Raw genomic sequence first — 24,586 nt, forward strand, 5'->3', positions numbered from 1 at the left:
CCCTAGATGGCCGGCCAAACGCACACGCCCCTCTATGGCTGTCATCCCCCATGCCTCGCCCCCTTAAAAATAAAATGTTAATAAACATAGTTTATTATCATTTTATTTTTAAAGGTTTGCTGCTGCTGCTGCTGGCTGGAGGTGTGGGGGGGGAGGGGGCGACACTCTCCGTCATAGGGGAGGACTAACCCCTGGTTACTTACAACATAATATTGCATGGGAACCACTCTATATAGATTTGCAACATTTGCAGGTCTGTACCAGAGAGGATACTGTGCAGATAACTGTCTATCCCCCTTTAACAGACCTCAGGCGTTAGACCTTAAGCTCCTGATAAACTAATTTATAATATGTAACCACAGTGGCCCCGATTAAGAGTTGTGAGGAATCCTATGTGTGGTTCAGTGGCTAGAATTTCTGATACCAGTCAGAATCTCCACATGGAATTCCTGCAATTGTGAATTGGAATCCACAAAATCTGGAATAACTGTGTGGACTGAACCCCCTATTTATCAGGCTGAATTAGGTGCTGTATTCCTGATTCTAACGGGCTTAACACAAACATTTACCTCCTCCTTTGAGCAGGTTGTAAATGGTTGCAAGTATTCCTATGCAGGGTAGGGCAAGAGAGAGGTTGTTAAGGGTTGGAGGAAGGGGTGGTAGAGGAGAATGTTGCCTGGCAGGCAGGAGCCTTGGCTGAGGGTGGGAAAGGGGTTGGAGAACCAGTCCAGGCTTCGTAGCAACCTTTCCATTATGATTTTACACCCAGACTTTGCAGCCAGTGGTGTAACAAAACATTAGGGGGGCCCCTGCCAAGTACATGGTGCCCTTCCCCCACTAAGACTCCACACACCAGAGTCAGGCGCTCTCAGGCACGTGCACAGTGTACTGTGCTGAGGGGGCCTCCTGGATCTGGGTCAACTCCCTTACACACACACACCCCCTCCCCCCACTGGGCTAATGTTACACCACTGTTTTCAGCCACTAAAATCAGGTCTTGTGTTTCCAGACCCCGAAAATACAGGTGCAAGAATACCAGACCAGAGATAACTGTAATCAGGACTACTGCACCTGATTCCCCGGTCATTCCTAATTTCTCCGTGGAGTTTCAATTCCATCTTTTAGCTGCTTTCCGCACTGCAGCCAAAGTGTCTGGGAGAAATGCACTGGCACCACGGAGTTACTGCAGATCTCGTAATTCTGACGGGGCTGGTGACCCGTGTTACTAGCCTTATTGGAATTACAGGGGCTCTCATAATAAAGCCCTAATTGTTTTGCTTGGGTTTGTATAATTTCTCTTTTATGTCTTACTCTACTAGTACGGTGATTTATTCTGTAATGTGCAATGCACTTCATGATTCCACCCTTCCTCTATGAAGACGACTGAGCAGCCCCTAATTATCGGCTTAAAATATATAACATCACTGCGAAGTTATCTGCCTAGACTATGAAAACTCGTTTTGTTTTAGGTATTTGCACCACCTATCTTGTCTTCCATTTATTTTTTATGTATAAAGTCTAGGTAATTTACTGGAGGAGCATTTATCTGAAGCTCTCCGTTGCCCTGGTAACCTGTTTCACGCTTATTGAAACTACAACTAAATAAACAAATTACCTGCTAGATGCTTAGCATGACCAGCCGACTCTGCATGCTTCTGGCGAGGCTGCTTTTCCTTTTCACTTTTGATGGACCCATTCTGTAGAGCTGCATGCCGTTCTGCTGCTGCTCTCTTGGCTTCCAGCTTCTTCTGCCTGCAGGTCTTGACTGGCTCAGAATGCTTCCTTACTTTCCTACGAAAGGAGTGCAAGACCTGGATGGCACCGCTCTCTATCTTCTTTTCCTGCCCCTCAGCACTTCCGAATTCATCCACAGAGGAAGCTCTGTACAAGGGTAGCACATGGAGCTGCTCATCTTCCGGTATTTTTCCAATTTCACGGTTGTCTTCTCTGGTCAGAGTGCATACCTAATAGGGACAATAAATAAGGATTAAGAGTTTAAAAGGCATTCATGAACTTAATTCTGATGATTGTAAAAAATATATAGTCAGTTCGTGAACACTCAGCACAGTCTTGTTGATACTAAAAGGGGTCAGAAGGGCATCTAACAAATGAACTCTGATTAAGGGTTGACTTTTCCCGGGACCAGGTCGTTCCAACAGACCCTGCAGGCACTTTTCACTCCTCCTGGTTCCCCCACAAGGGTAGTGGGAACTGGTTCTGTATTAGAGCAACTTTTGAGGAGACTGTGGTGACTGCATGCTTGCCATTGCCCGGTGTCACACACTATTGAGTAAGCAATGATCCACAGTGTACCGCTTCTGCAATCTTAAAGCTCTCAACCACAGAAAGGTAATCGAGGAAGTTCCTTCTGTCTTTAACTTTGGGATGTACCTTGGACTACAGTGGATCTTGGATAGTGTCTAAAAATCTTTGAGGAAGGATGACTGGATTCGGTGGTGCTGACAGGCTCCAAATTGAGTTAAGAGTCCTCCAAGTAGATGACTTTATAGTGACTTTGCAGTCACTGCTTTTACTGCTGTAATGTGTTTGCAAGCTGCCTAGCGAAACACAGATTGGTGAACTTGCTTTGAACTGTCTCCATCATGCAAAAAGTCACACCAATTCTAATTTTAGTAACTGGAGTTAGGTCATTCCTTTATTCCTATGGTTTTGTACTTCGTCCTAATTCAGAGTCTTGTTAAAACTGGGTTATTGTGGTGGTCTCTGGACAGGCTATGATCCTTACTGGCTCCATTTAAAGCCTTTGAACATGCCGCAGCTCACTTCATTAGCTGTAATAGGCAGGGCGATTCTTGTCGAAATCCAGACACTTGCATATATCCTCATCAGTACTACCTGGGATATTTGTCAGCCCCCCCAAAGTCAGAAATCTATTGTAATCATATTTGTAATGAATGTATTTCAGATTGTTCAAAATTGTTTTGTGAAATAGCAATATAGTAGTTATTACTGGATTAACCTCAAAAGCATCCCTTGACACCAGTTTTACTGGCTCGTCTGCAGTACTATTGGCTCATACTTTTCAACAGTTTAACCTGTCCACCTACGTGCGTGTTCAGACAATTTATACCACCAGCTGATTAGTGAATATACTGACGAATTCCGAGTGACTAACAGAGCAGATTTTCAGTCACAGGTAAACAGAGAGTGTTATGGGGTCAGCAGGAGCTGGACAAACAAGTAAAGCTCCCTGTTGGTAGCAGACTGTGAATGTAGAACCTACATTCTTCATGTAACCAGATGCTTTTTGCAATATACATACAGCAAAACATGATAGCATCCACGTTTCCACTTATCCACTTCAAGGTTAGCGCCGCAAAGCAGCCTCTATCGGAGTTGGAGGCGTTAGGTGGGCAACTCCCCAGAGGAGCAGGTCTTTAGGTATAGGTGGAGCACAGGAGAGCAGTCTGCTTTCCTTGCCTGTTAGAAATCTGATGGATGGGTGCATTGTGGCCATGTGACCGCCTCGGCTTCCACCAGGGTTGTGCCACTCTTCATGGCTAGGCTTATTGAACCACTGAATGGCAAAGTACGGTTGGGTTATCAGAACGAACAACATACATAAATAACATTCTTGGATATTCATTATAAGAAAATATGCCTAATACTTATTCATTCGGGGTTGCGTTTACAGTCCTGTGGCCTAAACAGCCAAGTTCTACTTCACTGTGTCCTTAGGCACTGCCTGTCCTCTTGTGGTTTCTTTATGGCAGGCAGCTCTAGTCAATATTGCTTGTCATGTGTCCCCTCACATGCCCTAAAATGCATTGCCTGGCAGGAGATTTCGATGATGCCACGTAGTGGTGCGGGGTTGGTGGCATCAATATTATATCACTAATATCCTAAGGACTGCAAAATTCAAGCATCATACAAAGAACAAATATAGCAAATCAGCCATGCTCAAGCAGCCGGAGAGTGGTAAGGGGTGGTATGTGGCTGGTGGTGCATTTTGGAGCATACTGTTGCAAATGTATTACTAAAGCATGGTGTGGTAGTGCACCTTAATTTATAGACTTCACAGTTTCCATTGAGAAAGCCACTAAATTCACACTGACATGCAGTTTTACTTATAAAGTTATGTATCACACAAATAATGTGTTGAAATCAATTTTCATCACATTTTTTACCATGTACACATCAAGAAGTAAAGTGCCTTTATTTGTTTTGATCCTATTAAAACCTTTATTACCAAACTCAGAATTACTAAAAATGTGCTTCATTTGTGCTTTCATATCTGCTGAAATATTTTAAAATATCTGTGCAGTTATTTTACAGGTATTTAATTTATCTGTGTTAGACACAAACCAACATCCTACAACCATTCTTTTCCTACTCACTAAGCCTCTGCAAGATTGTCAGATAGTTGGCTTTCTAAAACCTTCAAACTTTGTAGTCCGCAAAAGAAAAGTAATGAAAATGTCACTTACCCAGTGTACATCTGTTCGTGGCATCAGTCGCTGAGATTCACATGGTATGCATGAGCTCGCCATCTGGTGTTGGGTCGGAGTGTTACAAGTTGTTTTTCTTCGAAGAAGTGTTTTCGAGTCACGGGACCGAGTGACTCCTCCTTCTGTGCTCATTGCGCATGGGCGTGGACTCCATCTTCGATTGTTTTCCCCGCAGAGGGTGAGGTAGGAGTTGTACTATAGTAATAGTGCCCGCGCAATGAAAAATGTAAGTATGTACCTATTAAAGGATTAAATAATATATATACAAATGTACAAAATTGAAGGTAACTTCTGAACTGCTACAGGCTTCCGGGGAGGTGGGTGGGTCCATGTGAATCTCAGCGACTGATGCCACGAACAGATGTACACTGGGTAAGTGACATTTTCAGTTCGATGGCATCTGTCGCTGTAGATACACATGGTATGCATAGACTAGTAAGCAGTTAGTTCCCCATAAGCGGTGGTTTAGCCTGTAGGAGTAGAAGTTGTCTGAAATAGAGTTCTTAATACAGCTTGACCTACTGTAGCTTGTTGTGCGGATAGCACATCTATACAGTAGTGTTTGGTGAATGTGTGAGGCGTAGACCAAGTGGCTGCCTTACATATTTCCTGCATTGGGATGTTTCCTAAAAAGGCCATTGAAGCACCTTTTTTCCTTGTTGAATGTGCCCTGGGAGTAATGGGCAGTTGTCTTTTTGCTTTAAGGTAGCAGATTTGGATGCATTTAACTATCCATCTGGCTATACCTTGTTTTGATATTGGGTTACCTGCATGAGGTTTTTGGAATGCAATAAATAGCTGCTTAGTTTTTCTGATGTTTTTTGTTCTGTCAATGTAGTACATTAATGCTCTTTTGACATCTAATGTATGTAGTGCTCTTTCAGCCACAGAATCTGGCTGTGGGAAAAAAACTGGTAGTTCTACCGTTTGATTTAGATGGAATGGTGAAATAACTTTTGGTAAAAATTTTGGATTAGGTCGTAGGACGACCTTATTTCTATGTATTTGTATAAAAGGCTCTTGTGTTGTGAACGCTTGAATTTCACTTACTCTTCTTAGAGATGTAATGGCGATGAGAAAGGCAACTTTCCAGGTTAGGAATTGTATTCCGCAAGAGTGCATGGGTTCGAAAGGTGGGCCCATGAGTCTTGTTAGAACCACGTTTAGGTTCCATGAAGGAACAGGTGGTGTTCTTGGTGGTATAATTCTTTTAAGCCCTTCTATGAATGCTTTGATAACTGGTATCCTATACAAGGAAGTTGAATAGGTAGTTTGCAGGTATGCAGATATTGCTGCAAGGTGTATTTTAATAGAAGAGAAGGCTAGCTTTGTTTTTTGTAAATGGAGCAAGTAATTTACTATATGTTTTGGAGTTGCGTCTAGTGGTTGTATCTGATTATGATGGCAGTACCAAACAAATCTTTTCCACTTACTTGCGTAGCAGTGTCTAGTGGATGGCCTTCTGGCCTGCTTTATGACTTCCATACACTCTTGGCTAAGTTGTAAGTGTCCGAATTCTAGGATTTCAGGAGCCAGATTGCTAGATTCAGCGATGCTGGGTCCGGGTGTCTGATCTGTTGGTTGTGTTGCGTTAACAGATCTGGTTTGTTGGGCAGTTTGATGTGTGGTACTACAGACAGATCTAGCAGTGTTGTGTACCAGGGTTGTCTTGCCCACGTTGGTGCTATTAAAATGAGTTTGAGTTTGTTTTGACTCAATTTGTTTACTAGGTAAGGAAGGAGAGGGAGAGGAGGAAAAGCGTAAGCAAATATTCCTGACCAGTTCATCCATAGGGCATTGCCTTGGGATTGCTTGTGTGGGTATCTGGACGCGAAGCTTTGGCATTTTGCGTTCTCTTTTGTTGCAAATAAGTCTATTTGTGGTGTTCCCCAGAGTGTGAAGTAGGTGTTCAGAATCTGTGGGTGGATTTCCCATTCGTGGACTTGCTGGTGATCTCGAGAGAGATTGTCTGCCAGCTGATTCTGGATCCCTGGAATAAACTGTGCTATTAGACCAATTTGATGGTGGATTGCCCACTTCCATATTTTTTGAGCTAACAAGCTTAACTGCGTTGAATGTGTTCCTCCTTGTTTGTTTAGATAATACATTGTTGTCATGTTGTCTGTTTTGACAAGGATGTATTTGTGGGTTATGATTGGTTGGAAAGCTTTTAGTGCTTGAAAAACTGCTAATAATTCTAGATGATTTATATGCAGTTTTGTTTGATGCATGTTCCATTGTCCTCTTATGTTGTGTTGATTGAGATGTGCTCCCCACCCTGTTATGGAAGCATCTGTTGTTATTACGTACTGTGGCACTGGGTCTTGGAAAGGCCGCCCTATGTTTAAATTTATACTGTTCCACCATAGAAGCGAGAGGTAAGTTTGGCGGTCTAGCAACACCAGATCTAGAAGGTGACCCTGTGCTTGAGACCACTGTGAGGCTAGGCACTGTTGTAAGGGCCTCATGTGCAGTCTTGCGTTTGGGACAATGGCTATGCATGAGGACATCATGCCTAGGAGCTGTAGTATTGTTCTTGCTTGTATTGTTTGGTTTGGAGACATGTGTTGAATGACTCTGTTGAAATTTTGGATCCTTTGTGGAGTTGGCGTTGCTACTCCTTTTGTCGTGTCTATTATGGCTCCTAGATATTGCTGTACTTTGCTTGGCAGAATGTTTGATTTTGCAAAGTTGACGGTGAACCCTAGTTTGTATAGGGTTTGTATGACTTGATTTGTGTGGTTTGAGCATTGTGTGAGCGAACTGGTTTTGATTAGCCAGTCGTCTAGATACGGGAACACATGTATTTGCTGCCTTCTGATGTGTGCAGCGACTACTGCTAGGCATTTTGTGAATACTCTTGGAGCGGTTGTTAAACCAAATGGCAATACTTTGAATTGGTAATGTATTCCTTTGAATACAAACCTTAGATATTTCCTGTGTGATTGATGTATTGGTATATGGAAATATGCGTCTTTGAGGTCTAGGGTTGTCATGTAGTTGTGTTTTTTGAGCAATGGTAACACTTCTTGTAGTGTGACCATGTGAAAGTGGTCTGATTTGATGAATGTGTTTACTACTCTGAGGTCTAGAATTGGTCTCAGTGTTTCGTCCTTTTTTGGTATCAAGAAGTACAGTGAATAAACTCCTGTGTTTATTTGTGTGCTTGGTACTAATTCTATTGCATTTTTTTGCAGTAGTGCTTGAACTTCTATCTCTAGAAGCTGTGAATGGTATTTTGATAAATTTTGTGATTTTGGTGGTATGTCTGGAGGGAATTGCAGGAATTCTATGCAATAACCATGTTGGATAATTGCTAGGACCCATGTGTCTGTAGTTATTTTGTCCCATGCTTCGTAATTTTGACGTATCCTCCCCCCCACTGGTGTTGTGTGGGAGGGGTGAGTGACGTGTGAGTCACTGCTTGTTGGTAGTGGTTTTGGGGCTTTGAAATCTTCCTCTATTCCTAGGGAATTGCCCCCCTCTATACTGGCCCCGAAAACCTCCCCTGTACTGTCCCTGGTAGGTGGGCGGTGCAGACTGTGAGGTGCTAGCTTGTGTGGCCTGACCCCGAAACCCTCCTCTAAAAGGTGTTTTGCGGAAGGTGTTATAAGATCCTCTGCTCTGCGGGGAGTAGAGTGCGCCCATGGCCTTGGCAGTGTCCTTCTTGAGCTTTTCTATGGCTGTGTCGACCTCCGGACCGAACAGAAGTTTTTCGTTTACTGGCATGTTAAGCACTGCCTGCTGAATTTCTGGCTTGAATCCAGACGTTCTGAGCCATGCGTGCCTACGGATGGTAACCGACGTATTAATGGTTCTTGCGGCCGTGTCTGCTGCATCCATGGAGGAGTGTATTTGATTGTTTGAAATGTTTTGACCCTCCTCAACAACCTGTTTTGCTCTTTTTTGCAGATCTTTTGGGAGATGTTCAATGAGATGCTGCATCTCATCCCAGTGGGCTCTGTCGTATCGCGCTAGCAGCGCTTGTGAATTTGCGATGCGCCACTGGTTTGCTGCTTGGACAGCAACCCTCTTCCCGGCTGCATCGAACTTCCTGCTTTCTTTATCTGGGGGAGGTGCATCCCCAGAAGTGTGTGAATTTGCCCGTTTTCTGGCAGCCCCTACCACCACAGAATCTGGTGGCAGCTGAGAGGTGATGAATACAGGGTCCGTAGGAGGCGCCTTATACTTTTTGTCCACCCTAGGCGTCACTGCCCTACTTTTAACTGGCTCCTTGAAAATGTCCTTTGCATGGCGTAGCATGCCTGGGAGCATCGGCAGGCTTTGGTAGGAGCTGTGGGTTGAAGAGAGGGTGTTAAATAAAAAATCATCCTCTACTTGTTCCGAGTGTAGTTCCACATTATGGAATAGTGCTGCCATAGCCACCACTTGTGAGTAGGCTGTGCTGTCTTCCGGTGGTGATGGCCTAGTTGGGTATGTGTCTGGGCTGTTATCAGACACTGGTGCGTCGTACAAGTCCCACGCATCCTGATCTTGGTCATCGTGGCTCATGGCGGTGTGAGCTGGCGAATGTGACGGGGTGTAAGTTGGCGAAGCCGGAGTTACAGGTGGAGGCGAGGGAGGAGGTGTTACCTTTTGTGCTGTTTGTTGCTGAGGAGTAAACTGAAGCGTTCTCTTTCGTTTGACAGGTGGAAGGGTACTGATCTTCCCAGTCCCCTGCTGAATAAAGATACGCTTTTGCGTGTGATCCACGTCAGTGGATTGCAGTTCTTGTTCAAATCTATGTTTCTTCATTTGTGAAGACATAGAATGCTCTTCAGTATAGGAGCCTGAAACAGGGTCTGATGTCGCTTTTTTCGGCTCCGAAAACCCTGTTGATTGTTTTTTCGGCTCCGAGGTAACCTTCCTCTTTTTCTGTGCCGAAAATTCTTGGCCTCTATGGTCTTCGGCGCCACTGTCTCGGCGTCGATCCGTGTCGACACCGAACTCTCGGTGTCGATGCTTCTGTTTAGCACTCTCTCGGTCCCGAGGAGGCTGCGTGCCGGTGTGTCGACCGAAGTCGGACGATCTCGACACTGAATGGGCCTTTTTCGGTGCCGATTGTTGGTCACCGAGAATTTGGGTGGAGCCATGGCCGGTTGGCAGTGGCGTCCCCTGGGCCTTCTTTCCTTTTTTAAGTTCTGATCTCGACGTCTTACTCACAGTTTTTGTAGAGTCTAGCTCGTCGGAGTCTGAATCCTGGATGGAAAAGGATTCCTCCTGTTCCTCTTCTGTCTCGAGCTGTCGACGCTCCTTTGGCGTGGACGCCATCTGCAGTCTTCTCGCTCGACGGTCGCGCAGAGTTTTTCGGGACCGGAACGCCCGACAGGCCTCACAGGATTCTTCGCTGTGCTCGGGTGACAGGCACAGGTTACAGACCGAGTGTAGGTCCGTATAAGGATATTTGTTGTGGCATTCGGGGCAGAATCGAAACGGGGTCCGTTCCATCGGCGTTGTTCTCCACGCGGTCGGGCCGACTAGGCCCCGACGGGGTGCCGAAATCTACCCCGAAGGGTACCGAAGCGCTTCGATGTTAAACGCGTCGTCGTATGTGTCTATCTCGAACCGGATCGCAACGATACCGTCGAAAATCTTCAGTTTTCAGCTATCTTTCCGTTCCGAAACCCGGAGCGACAGGAACACGTCCGAACCCGATGGCGGAAAGAAAACAATCGAAGATGAAGTCCACGCCCATGCGCAATGAGCACAGAAGGAGGAGTCACTCGGTCCCGTGACTCGAAAACACTTCTTCGAAGAAAAACAACTTGTAACACTCCGACCCAACACCAGATGGCGAGCTCATGCATACCATGTGTATCTACAGCGACAGATGCCATCGAACACACCAATATCCATGGTAAAAGAAAAAGCAGCAATTTGTCACAAGACATAACTTGATGTGGGATCTGGCTTTGAACGCACAGCAAAAGTGACAAAATAAAAATAAAATGTAAAGGCATTTTTATTGCTCATTCACCTGAACTCCACGGTTATTTTGGGGATGCTGCAGCACCCCCTACCCCCGTGCACTCCTACTTCCAACACATGTGATGCCACTGTTGTGTCTCCTCCATGCTTTCTTTAATATATGTAGGTTTTGCAACAAACTTTATTGATGCCTACAGCGAACAAAAGTAGTGGGTACATGACTTACCAATGTACTTCCATTTTGCATGTTGTGCAGGTCTCTGTGGGAATGTGCACAAAAATCGAGGCAGGCAGTGACTCCAGAGAATGGACGCCCTTCCTTTAAACCCAACCGGCAGTCTAGTGCTCTGTTTTCATATTCAACCTGAAAAAGAATGACATTTTCATTCTAAGATACATTGCTCACCAATAGTGAAAATTCTCTCAAAGGTGAGAAGATTCAGTCACAAGCCCCCGCTCTTCTTTCAAAGGGTGTATTTATTAAGAAGAAAACACACAAGATAAATGCACTTAGCAAACACTGAAACATCTGCTAATGTATATTAATCTCATGATAGTGCAAGAGCACTAGAATAGCCCTATCTGTATCCCTTTATTTTATACACTATTAATTATAGGTGTTAGAAGCTCAAATATTATGGGATTTGTGGCATTAATTAAGAGAATAGTGACCAGACATTGCTAAGCCCATGCCCTCTGGCTACAAGATAATTTGACAAGATAATCAGCCCAAGCCCGGAGGAGGAGTCACCCTCCTATTCAAGGATGCCCTCAGCTGCACCACCTACATGGAACACCTCATGTTCAATATATGTATCAGTCAACTTCAACAGAACCTTTGTATACAGACCACCCGCTACATCACTGGCTTCTTAGCACCCCTCATCATCAGCATCTGCATGTTCCTCAGAGACCTTAACTTCCATTTAGAAGACCACACTGACTCAAAGTCTATGGGCCTCCTAGAAAATCTCAGAAACCTTGGTCTCACCCAGCATGTTACTGAATCCACCCACAGTAGCAGACAACTATTGGGCCAGACTTTCTCCTTAATCTTAACCATCACAGTCGACAAGCCAGCAACTAAGACCTCGACAGACCATGCCTTCACCAATTTCATCATACCCATCCCACGCCACCACAGACATACCCCTGCAAGTTGTCAGCCCGGCACCTTTTTCTTTGGAAGCCTGCAAACTCATCTGAGGCGTGCCTCAAGGTTCATTGCCCAGCCCCATCCTCTTCAATGCATACATGATCTCTCTGCCCAACGGCATCAGCATCCACTTCTACACAGATGACATGCAACTTATACTCTCCCTCTCAAACACTACATGAATCAAGTTCACTGCTTTCATGGTCGAAATTGCTAACTAGATTTAAGCCAACTGTCTTAAGCTCAACACCTACAATACAGAAGTAGTGATCTTCTGCAAGAACACCTCACCATGGAACTCCAACTGGTGGCCGGCTGAATTCAGACTCACACCCAGACCCCACACCAGGAATCTTGGAATAATTATTGATAGCAAACTGGACAAGTCAATGCCATTGCTGCATCCTGCGTACACACCCTGAAGATGCTGAGGAAGATCTGATCTTCAAAAGGCTCCTAGGTAACACTATAAAAACTGTCAATCACACTTGAGTCACCATCAAGTTGGACTGTGGGAAGACCCTCTATGCTGTGACCACCAAGCAACCCACTAGAAGACTACAAACCATTCACAGCTCAGCAGTCAACCTTCCACATTTAGCTCATATCACACCACACCTCAATGAAGTACACTGATTCCAGTTACACAAATGTGCCCAATTCAGACTCCTCATACACACATTCAAGGCACTAAGGCCCGTATTTATACTTTTTTTGCGACGCATTTGCGTCGTTTTTTTGATGCAAAAACGGCGCAAACTTGCAAAATGCCATTGTATTTTGTAGGTTTGCGCCGTTTTGCGTCAAAAAGCGGCGCAAATGCGGCGCTAAAAAAAATATAAATACGGGCCTAAAGAACTCAGGCCTCTCCTTCCTGAACAGTTGCAGCTCCTTCCAACAACCACCCAGACACCCCCGTTTCACAGGACTCCTTCTCGCACAAGAAGCTGAACACCTGTTTTTTCAATTAACCAATCTACTATAGGCAGAGCTAGGCACACACACCTGCTAAACACCGGGGTACCTTTTCAGGTGCTAGTGAGCTCTACGAATACACATTACATAACAGTTGTGTTGCCATGGTGCATTCATACTTTTAGAAAACATTTTAAAGATGGAACCTAAAACAACTAGTGGTGTACTGAGAGTTACATATAATAAAGCTAGAAGTAATATGTCACTGAAAATAACCCAGAACTACCATGAATCATACTTGCAAAAATAAGGGAACCAGAGTTCTGAATACTTTTTGAAGTCCCTCCTGCAAGTCGAACATTGAAAACTATTCTTTAGTGCCTTCGCCTAAAACAAAAATCGAAACTTTGACAGACGAGAGGTTATGGAACATGTGAAAATAAGTGAGCATTTAAAAAAATGGGCCTTAAAAATTTGCAGGCAATTCATACGGGGCAAGCACAACTCTCCACCAGTACTGGGGAAATCTTGATTCCCCCCACCTCCACACAAGAAAATTATGATAAAATATGAGTTAAAATAGTGTGTTTGAAGGCATTTAACCTAACTACCTCATCAAATGGAAAACAAATAAACTTGTATATGTCTTTTTGTTTTGCTGAATTGGGAGTATTTATAGAGCTTCGAGACCATGGGTGAAGGAGAAGGCTATACGTAACTCACACATGTGCAGAGAAGCAGATTACTAATTTTCACACTGATGTTAACAAAAGCAATGAAGGTACATAATGCCAAACATGTAGGCATCAACAGCACGATGACTTACCATAAAATAGAAGGGAGCTGTCATTTGTAGTGCAGATTTAAGTTTACTCAAAATGAGGGTACATTTGAGAAAAAGGGGAGGTGGAAGAAGAAGAAAAGAGTTTGTCTTACTCATCTTTCTGAGAAAGATGGCAGTCTCAATGGAGGAGAAGATTGTTTCAGATATTGTATGCAAATGAGAAATTGTTTTCTTGTTTTGGTAATCTCAAGAACCTCATGGTGTGCTTGACATGAGTTAAGTCAGAGTAGGAATGCTTGGGCTACATAGTGGGATTACAGTTGTAGACAGCATTGCCAGTTATGCAGAGTGGCTTTTATTTGAAGCGAGACAGCCAGTGAAAAGAGGTGCTGTGTCAGTCTTTATATGGTGCAACTTTAGTGCAAGCAGGTAGGGCAGGTAAATGCCATAAAATGAGCAATAATGTTCACAGTTCAAAAAGAATCATGACTCAAGTACATGAGTCAAACAACGTAAAATGTTCTGAAACTACACACATTTTATTTACGTATATCTGTATTGATATTTGAAAAACTATGTTTTTTTTTTTACCAATCCCATCCTTTTCTTTTTAGAAAATCTAAAGTTTCTGTCTCAAGTTCTTCTCTTTATTCTTTCCCTTGCCCAACAAGGGTCTACCCTGGGCATCATTAAGGGATATCTCTCAGCTATCTCTGCTTTCTTGAGGTTACCAGATCAACCTTCTTTATTCAAATATCTCATTGTTTGGACGTTTCTTAAAGGCCTCACACATCTTTTTCCTCCTATCCCATTCATCATGCCCCAATGAGATCTGAACCTAGTCTTACATACCTTATGTGTGCCCCATTTGAGCCGCTTCACAACTGCCCTTAACGGCTCTTAACCATCAAAGCTGTCTTCTTAGTTGCCATCACCTCTGCCCGCAGAGTAAGTGAGCTCCAAGCTCTTTCATCTAAACCACCTTTCCTGGCAATACATCCTGACAAAGTGGTACTTCGCACAATGGCTTCTTTTCGACCTAAAGTAGTGACACCCTTCCATGTTGGGCAGTCCATTGCTTTGCCTACCTTTTATGCACCCCCACATCCATCACTGACAGGAAGAGGAGAGACTCCACCGCCTGGATACCAAAAGAGCATTGGCGTTCTATTTTGATCGTACCAAAGACTTCCGGGTGGACGATCAACTTTTTGTGGGATTTGTGGGTGCAAAGAAGGGGAAGGCGGTGCAGAAAAGGACCATTTCAAGATGGGGCCTCTATTGCAACAAAATGTGCTACGCTTTGGCTAAGAAGCAGCCCCCTGAAGGTTTGAATGCTCACTCCACCAGAGCTATTGCTGCTACCACAGCCCTAGCACTGGTGTTCCAGTCCTGGACATCTGTCAGGCAGCAACGTGGGCATCTCTGCACACATTTACCAAGCACTATTGCCTGGACAGTCAGGTCCGGAGGAACGGCTACTGTGGCCGTTCGGTCCTGCAGGGCTTCTTGGTGTGATCTTGGTTCGCAGCCCACCAACAGGCATGGTATTGCTTGGGTATCTATTCAAAGGCAAGGAATCTGCAACTAGAAGTCTCTATCAGATGTACAAGTTGCTTACCTTCGGTAACGATATATCTGGTAGAGACATATTCTAGTTGCAGATTCCTTACCGACCCGCCCATCCTCCCCACCTTGCGAACTGATTTCTAGAGACAGGGAGTTCCCTTTAAGGGCCCTAGTTTTGGCTTACCACTCTGTGTTCTTCATGGCTCCGAGCTACTGGTGTGGAAAGTCGTGAAAAGAAACTGACAGCACGCCTGGGTGGCACCTATATATGACAGCAACGCCATCACAGCGACCACGATGCCAACGACGCTCATGGAGTCGATCGATGCCACCTGACGGTGCGCAGAGGTACTGCTCGAAGAAAAATATCCGGATTCAGACTGACGCCTGGGGAAATTCAAAGGTAAGGAATCTGCAACTAGGATATGTCTCTACCTGATATATCGTTACTGAAGGTAAGTAACTTTTACGTTAAGAACCTTGGCATCTTAAACAATGAGAATCTGACAATGAAACAGCAGGTGGGTTCTACATGCAGTACCTGTTCAATGCACATGTTGAGAACAGCGTTTCAGTGGCTGCCTCTTTACACACAAATAACCCTTATACAGGCTCTTGTGGTTAGCTACCTGGACTATAGAAACGCCCTATTGGTAGCAGCTAACGAATCAATTTTGTCAAAATTACAAGTGGTTTAGAACACTGCAGCTCACCTTATCTGAAAACATCCCCTCACCCGCACTCCATCAGAACCTACTCTAAGATCACTGCATTGTCTTCCTGTCAGGAAACGAGCCATCTTCAAGCTATTATGCCTGATACATAATTCCATATCAGGCAGAGGTCTAAACTCTTTCTCTATTGCCCCGTTCGGAATTTGAGATCCAACCATCAGCTCTTGCTCTGCCACAAGTATGGTGGCCGACCCTTCTCTTATCTCGGTCCGCATCACTGGAACAAACTTCCATTGCACATCTGTGCGTTTTCTGATCTAGTGTGATTCCAAAAACTTCTCAAAACATGGCTTTTCTAACCACCCCTTTCTTCCTTCTTTTTTGTCCTCTGTGTCTGTGCTACAGCACAGGGATAACCCTTCTGGGGTGATTTGTGAGCTATAATAAGTGTCAGTAACATAACGGCTACCCTCGTATGCCAGAAACAACTTCAAATGCTTAGTTCATAGGAGAAGTTTTAGAATCACATGTCCATATGTAGTCTCATGTACAAGAACCAGTTTAAGATACCGTAATATACTCTAATTTGCTTAGCTGCAGTTTGCAGTCTCACCTGCCATGCAAGTCTCTTGCACGCATGCACAGCCAGTTAGCTAGCATCCCGATATGCACACACATACACTTGCACTTACAATCACAAAAACAAACATTTGCTCAGTGCCTCACTCACCCCTGTCCCCTCCTCACTTGCCTCTTTGGTGGAGGGTTGGTGGCGTCTTCACTGCCTCCTAAGTTTACTGTGTTCCTGTATGCCTTCTCTCAGTGGAGAATATTGGTGGGGTCTTCCCTGCCTCTTATTTGCTCTGTGTACATATATACCTTCTCACAGTGGGGCGGTAATGAGAAGACTAGCACACAGGCCAAGGATCAAGTCACTGAATGCTGTCTTCTGAGCTATGGATGGTGCAGCGGCAGGACCCAGAGGTACAAAAGGAGCTTTGTGTGCCATGAAAACAAAGTAAAGACACTGGCATGTCGAGGGTCTGACTAATGGAAGATATAGTGGTAGACTCCTCCTCTGACACCACCCTACCTCAACTTTGTATACAGCGGAAACAAGATGCTTCTCTTATTGCTTGGGGCAAAATAATATATATATTAAAAATAGGACATGAGGGAATTTAGCTTCCAAAAGTCCCTGCACCAACTCATGTGTATGAAATTCTACATGTGATGAGGCAAAACATGCACTACAGACTGTTAATTTGTGGCACTGCCTATTTGCTCTACAAAACATAGCTCCAACCCTTCAATGAATAGGCCGCCATGGTCTAGAGCATTCTTTAATTAGATCTAATAGAAAATGCTGGACATTTTTATTTTGTAAAATTGTCAAGGACATGCATATAACCCTTCTATCTTTCTCAGTTTTCCTAGTGCCTTAACATGAAGACTTCTTTGGAAGAATGATTACATTGATTTGAAGGCAAATTCTTTTTAGAAACATCCAATTTCATAGTGGCAATGATTTTTACAGTTCCAAGCAGTGGCCCAGAGACTGCACATCAGTCAGTGTCTGTGGTCATAATACATGAACAAAGAAAAGGCATGCTGTTCAAAACACTGTAGAGGTACCCAATCTAGAAATGTACTTAAACTTGCCTGGTTGTTGAAGGCATCGGGTGCCATCTTCTTGTAAGTCGGAGCAATCATTGTTGACAGGTTCTGCAGACGTGCTTCTAGCCGTTCCTCCTGTTTCAAGAAATATATATAAAAAATATAAAACATACATCTAGTTCTTGTGCAACATTCTGATTTTATGTAATCTAGTTATACAGGGCTGTATGTCACGATATCGAGCATAGTCATACCGTGCTGCCAAAATATCATAGCCTAAACATCGACTACAAAAATGTTGTGAAGTTAGATCCCTACAGAGGGGCATAAAACTCAACCCTGCCAATAACTCAAGTTGTTATTGGCACGTACTTAAATATTCTCTGTTCTTGCATGGGATTTTCGAGTCTTTAAAGTAGAATATGGCATTATTATTTACATAGCATCATGCATCTAATATATAATTTTATATTTTTGTTACATGTCACAAAGTACGTATGCCATAGATTCCATTTTTAAAATGTTATGCTGGTTCCTAGTTAAGAGACCTAAATTGCCCCATCAGTACTTACTAGCACCAGATGCATTTCTTTGGCTTGCACAGGACCTGGTATCCCTTAAACCAAATGAGGACTGAAAGAGCATGGAGGCATGGCTATGCATTTTGCGATAAACTCAGATATACACATCTACTAAAAATCTACAAGAAAATATACAAAAATCAAATTTGAGTATTACTCTACCTGACTACTTATTGCTCCTGATATAGAAAAAGAAACGTTCTCAGTAGTGAAAGAACATACCAGTCCTATGGCAACAAAAAATAAAATTCCTTTTAAGACCCTTGTAACGCTTTTTTTCTTACTAACCTCAAATATAATCATTACTATATGTATGAGAATTAGACTCTCCTGTCCCCCAATAATAAGGAGGTTTTCCCAATTGCCTCAAGTTAACTTTTAATTTCCCTAGTGTTGTGTGCATTAGAGGTTAGGACTTCCATCTTCTCTTTAAAGTCAGGTTTTCCTTCAGTTGTCTATCTGTTCAAAATTTAAAATACGTAGGCTGCGTGACAATACCATTATGTATCATTATTGGACAATCTATGGTACAGGGCATGGGCCCAATATCTTTTAAGTAGGTAGGTTGCTATTGAAGAAGCCTTGGTTGAACCCTAAAGCAGTTTGCACAATTCTTTACTGCCCACTCCTGCAAAGATCTAGAAAAATGTCACAAAGCATAATTGACTTTCAATAAAATCATGGTTCTCTGGACCCAGCACAGATGGGTTTTCATCGTTTGTACTACTGTTGGTTCTAAATGATGCATTGTCTTGGGCAGCTGCGCATATCAGCTCTAGGGCTTTTCAGCAGTCTTTGATACCGTCGACCAATAAACTCTTCTGACCGCAACAGGAGCTTTTTGTGTCAGTGGGGTGGTCCAAAAGCCCATGCCTTCTTGTCTTTCAAATAGGTATTCCACATTCCTTCCTGACAACTAATCCTGCTTCAGCCATTAGAGTGTGTGATTTAGATCTCACTACCATTATTAAGAAAATAGTTTATTCTTATTACTCAGAAGAAAGGTTCCTTATCACAACGCAAATGGCTTATCATTTATCCACGTCCTATTTAAAATTCCATAGGCCATTTATCTGTTGTTAGCCAAAATTATTGAAAGTTGGTAATATCCTAGTTCCAGGAATATGCAGAAGACCTCCAACTTCTGCATCCTCACCACCAGTCAGAGTTCACCAACAGCGATTGGGATTAGTTTGACATTCTCTGCCTTTGACATGGTTAACTAGCATACCTTTCCTCGCCTCTTGCGCTCTGTAAATAGGATTTCCCAAGACAGTTACACATTGTTTCACCCTTCATCTCCTGTTGTCATCGCTTTCAACTAATTTCTACCGTCTCACTCACTCCACTCTTACCTTTGGAGTTTCCATAGCATCATTCTGTCTCTCGCCATTAATATTCAACACTTCCCTCTGTTTAAACTGGTCACATCCATGCTTATGTTCAGCAACACCATATCCTTCTCTCAGGATCACCTTTAAAGCATATTTCTTTTTGTTCTTCAAGACTGAATGTCATAAAAATCTGCCTCCAGCTCAACCATAGTAAGATTTGAGTGCTCATCTTTGGGTCTTCCCCTTCAGAAACAAAACCTTGAAATATCACCTTCCCATACTACACATCTTCATTGATATCCACTGTAAATCATAGTAGTGGCAGAAATCTTGAGGTCCCCTCTGACTCCGAACATACACTGCATGCCCAAATAAATGCAGTACTGATAATTTCCAGCTTTGACAATTAGGTCATGTTATTTTGGCTATTTATCACCAAAGGGACAAAATGATGTCAATGCTGTCTATGCTGCAATGCCTAAAGCGAACACTGTGCAACTTCTAAAAGCATAAAAGCAATATGCTACTTACCCTGTAAGCATCTGTTCGTTGCACGTAGTGCTGTGGATTCACATGGTGTGCATACTTCTGCCTTTTAGTTTTGGGCTTGGACGGTGCAGGTTGTATTTTTCTTCAAAGAAGTCTTTCAAGTCACAAGGTCTTGGCATGGTCATTGACTCAATTGTTAGATTGTTTTTCACCCAACGGGTGAGGGTAAGTATGGAGTAATGTGTACAGAGAAGAAAATTGACCATGCAAGTAGAAAGAAATGCATTAAGAGAAAGCTATCTGCACCAACCACTGGATCCCAGGGGAGAGAGTGGGCACATGTGAATGTACAGCACTACATGCAACAAACAGATGCTTACAGATTCAGTAAAATATTCCGTGTGGCTGTTGATACACAAGCTGTGCACAGACTGAATAGCAGTACTCCCCTAAGTAGTGGCTAGCCAGTGGATGGTGCAGAGGTCTGAAATAAAGTCCTGAGGACAGTTTGGCCAACTCTGGCCTGCTCTCCTGACAGGAAGTCCACACAGTAGTGTTTTGTAAAAGTGGGTGGGATGGACCAGTGGCATCTTTACAGACGTCTGCTATTGGTATGTTTCATAGGAAGGCCATAGTAGCACCCTGCATTGAAGTGTGGTCTGGGATGGGAAGGCAGGGTTCTTTTAGCTTTCATATAGCATGACTGGATGGATTTAACAATTCACCTAGCACTCCCCGCCTTTGTAATGGCCTTTCCTTTGTGAAAGATACAAACAGCTGTTGTATTTTACAAAAGGGTATGATCCTGTGAATTAGTACATAAGAGCACATTTACCCTCAGGGGTGTAGAGTGCTCTTTCAGCCACTGAGTCAGGTTGTAGGAAGAATACAGAGAGATTGTTTAAGGTGAATAAGAGGGCCCACCTTGGGCAAATCTTGGGATTGATTCAGAGAACCACTTTGTCCTTGAGTACTTGGTAAAAAGGTTCCTGAAGAGTGAGGGCCTGCAATTCACTGAAGAGTCTGAGTAAGGTGATTGTGATGAGGAAGACAACCATCCAGAAGAGGAACTGCAGGGGGCATGAATATATGGGCCCGAAGGGTGACCCCATTAGTGTGGTAAGGACAATGTTAAGGTTCCAGATTGGGGCAGTGAGTACCCTAGGTAGGATTATCCACTTGCGGCACTGCATGAAAGCTTTGATCAGAAGGATTTTGAAGAGAGACAAGTGTTCTCGGTTTTGCATGTATGCCACAATAGCAGCTAGGTGCATTCTGACTGAGGTATAAAGTACCCCGACTTTTTAAGGTGTAATTGATAACAAAAAATGTCCTGAAATTTGGAGGTGAGTGGATTATTGTTTAGAATACAGTAATGCACAAAATGTTTCCTTTTAGCAGTGTAGCAGGTGAGTGTGGTGGGTATACATCCTTCTTTAAGCATGTTCATGCACTCCTGTAGTAACCTAAAGTAACAAAATTCTATGACTTCAGAGCCAAATCGCAAGCTTGAGTTGCTTGGGGTTTGGGTGCCTGACTTTACTGTGATATTGAGCATTTTGTGTGGGAAAATGGCTACCTCGACTAAGAGGAAGGACCATGGTTGTCTGGCCCATGTTAGAGCTACCAGGATAAGAGTGATGGATGTTTGCCTCAACTTCCTAACCACGTATGGAATTAGTAGGAGAGGAATAAAACGTAGGCAAAGATACCGGACCACAGTGCATTGCCAGAGGACTGGGGGGGGCGCAAACTTGGTGGCAGTTTTGGCATTTGACGTTTTCTGCTAAGGCCAACAGATCTATGTCTGGGGTGCCGTACCTGCGAAAGCAGGGGAACCGGATTTGCAGGTCTAGTTCCCACTAACGGACTTGTTGCTGTGTCCTGCTGACTAGGTCTGCGTAGTTGTTGTCCACACACCTGGTAAGACTTCTGCCTGGAGAAGAACCAAGTGATGGATAGCCCAGTTCCCAGACTTTTGAGCTTTGGCCTTCAGGGAAGGGGTTGCCTGCCTGCTTCTACAGACAGAACATGGTTGTCATGTTGTCGGTACGTACCAGGGCTATCTTGCTTTTGGTCTGAAGGAGAAATGCCTTGAGAACTAGTTGAAAGACTAACAGTTCCAAATGGTTGATGTGTTGACACTGTAAATGAGGTGGCCACAGACCTTGCACTGCCATGTTGTTCAGATGTGCCCTCTTCCCCAGGTGGATAGGGATTCATCTATGGTGATGATCACATGTGGAACAGGGCCTGCAAAGGGCCTGCCCTGCAACAAATTGTTGCTGTTCCACCACCTCAGAGAGCGATAGGTACAACACTAGATCCTCTATGAGACCCTCAGCTTGTGACTACTGACTTGGGAGGCATTCCTGATGCGGACACATATGAAGCCTGGTATGGGGCACTATAATAGCAATGCGAAAGAGACTATCATGTCTAGCACGTGCATAACAATGCAAACTGAAAGGCGACGGAGTGGCTCAAAAAGAGGTAGAAGTTGCTGGAACGCCTGCACCCTATGAGGGATGGGGAAGGCTTTTCCGAGTTTGGAACTGAGGAATGTCCCTAGACAGGGTTGGACCTGAAGTGGTTCCACATGGGACATTGTGGCATTTACTGTGAACCCTAAGCTGTGAAGGAGGGAGGGTGTGGCTTGGGTGTGGGCTAGGCATTTGTGTCTGCTTGCACTGTTTATCAGCCAGTCATCGCCATAAGAAAACACATGGTGTAGGGTCTCTTTGCTAGAGACCGCCAGGCAGCATTGCAGTGGCTCGCTTCATGGTCGAAAAGAGGCACAAACTGCACACAGTGTGGAGTTCAGCCCAGGGATACTCAGTGACACTGGGAGCATCTCTTGAACAGTTTCTCTTCCATCACTTCAAGAGTGTCTTCATTCTCCGAAGTCCAGAGCATGCAGTGGCATAAAGGGACGTGAGAGGCCTGGACATTCTTCAATGGCACGGCAGATGAAACCACAGTTAAAGTTGAAAACTACGCACTGAAGATTGTTCTCTCATTGGGTGGAAGGCAGTGGACTCGAAACCACAACAGGAACTGAAGAACTTGTCTAGACCTGGAACACACTGCATCACGTACGAACCCGATGGCAGAGAAAAACAATCTAACAATGGAGTCAGTGACCATGGGCCTCTACACCAAGGGAGGAGTCACTGAGATCCCATGACCCCAAAGACTTCTTTGAAGAAAAACAACTTGCACCATCAGAGACCAACACTAGATGGCAGGAATATGCACAGCATGTGCATCTACAACCACACATGCTTCAAACATACTTATTTTCCTGACTTTCACGTCCCTCTATTGCTTGCTTAACCCTCCATAGAGAGATATGCCATTTCCAACAAAAACCAAAACTGTAAAAGGGGATTTGGAAATGCCAGATCAAACTTTTAAAGTGATCAATCAAAGACCTAGCTACATTTCTGGGGTTGAATGGCCCTCTGTACCTTAAGCTTTTGGGCTCTAATAGGCCCATGCACATTCTCAAATATGAAACAATCCTACTGTGACTAAACAAATCATGTATGGCACACAGTAAAATGGTCACACAACATTGTTTTGCCATGCCAAGAGGGACTATTCATATTGAAACAGAGGTGGCAAGGGTTTCCTCTTTGAGTTAGCAAATGAGGTATTTGTTGCAGGAGACTCAACAACTTTCAATCAGAACAGGACCTATGTGTTTTTCCATCTTAACAAAACATGCATTTATAAAGCAAAAAGTCTTGGGTCTCCTGTGTAATAGGATGGTGAAGTGAGGGCAGTCACTGGTGCATGGCTATTTTGTGAGATGCAATGAAGATAGGCTTCCTGGCCTGAGGGAAGCATAGGGAGTTAAAGAGCCCCCCTCCTCAACAGTGGGCAATAGTGCAACAGAGGAGTAGGCATCAAGGCAATGTTGTCCCCACCATGCAATTGACAAGTGACAGCTGTCTGCTTATGTGAAGCCAAAAGGGGAACTAAGGAGTGGGAGCATGCACATACACACACAAGCTGTGGTCTCTCTGCCTGAACAGAAAAGTGGCAGGGTACACAGTACGGGGGGGGCTGTTGAGATAGTGAAGTTGTTACTGGAGACAGTGCAGCCAGGGATGGGAGGACCTCCCTAACATGTACCTCTAGAGCATTGACCTGAGAGCAGTACAAGCTACACCGCAGGAAGCAGTAAAGGAAACCCACCAGTGATGCACAAAGGATGGCATTACTCCTACAAATGTCTACTAAAGTAATAACCATGCAGACGGCACACAGTGGCACAACACAGGGATGAGCCTCCCCGTCACTTTCCTTTGAGTCACCCTCCATTCATCTTGTCGCTTCCATTCAGAAAAGCAAATGCCAGCATGATCAAAGACATGTACACCCACCAGCCCCAAACAAAAATAGACATGTATGTCAAAACTCCAGGTAAGGTAGCTCTGCCGGCTGAAAAACCTTCCACAAAAAGTGAGCCGTCAGTCTCAGAGGAATTGATTCCACAGGTCATTAAAGGTTCAAAGATGTTGCTAGAAATGCAAATAGATGAAATTAGAGGAAACATTTAGCTTCTAAGACAAGACCTCCATAACACAATTGAAAGTCACAGAAGCAGAAAATCGCATATGTAACGTGGAGGATCAGACACAGACTATTTGTTCATCACTCTCACATTTGCTTGAAATTTCGAGACATCAGGGGAAGAGGGTTGAGGAAACTGAAAGGTAAACCAGAAGAATCAACATCCTTGTAGTTGGTATCCCTGAGGGGGCAGAGGGCTCTTTAATGGAATAATTGTTGGCCACCTGGTTGCAATCTATGATCCCCGCTGACAAGTTCTCCAGGTATATCAACACATGGTATTGTTGTCCAGACCCCCGGTGCACCACCAAGACCTATCATCACCCTCCTTCTCAATAACCTAGTCAGAGATGCTATTATAAGGGAGGCACACATTAAGCTCACAGTGATGTTTGACAGCATAAAAGTTTCAATATTCAGAACTACACTTGATTAGTACACAAAAGCAGCAGCAATGGTGCTTTCTAGCAGTGAAGCAAAAACTCAGAG

General features: G+C 44.0%; 1 protein-coding gene across 2 annotated transcripts in view; it reads right to left on the minus strand.

Moving 5' to 3' along the window:
- TET2 (tet methylcytosine dioxygenase 2) overlaps nt 1-24,586 on the minus strand; it is a 208,574-nt gene that overhangs the window by 16,125 nt on the left and 167,863 nt on the right. For both annotated transcript variants that reach the window (XM_069241407.1, XM_069241398.1), the window contains 3 exons: nt 17,158-17,247; nt 10,624-10,761; nt 1,616-1,964 (listed from right to left, as the gene is read on the minus strand). In XM_069241407.1, coding sequence (XP_069097508.1) covers nt 1,616-1,964; nt 10,624-10,761; nt 17,158-17,247 — 577 coding nt within the window. The remainder of the gene's footprint in view (nt 1-1,615; nt 1,965-10,623; nt 10,762-17,157; nt 17,248-24,586) is intronic.

The sequence above is a fragment of the Pleurodeles waltl genome, chromosome 1_2 (genome assembly GCF_031143425.1).
Source record: "Pleurodeles waltl isolate 20211129_DDA chromosome 1_2, aPleWal1.hap1.20221129, whole genome shotgun sequence".
In the NCBI taxonomy this organism is placed as follows: Eukaryota; Metazoa; Chordata; class Amphibia; order Caudata; family Salamandridae; genus Pleurodeles; species Pleurodeles waltl.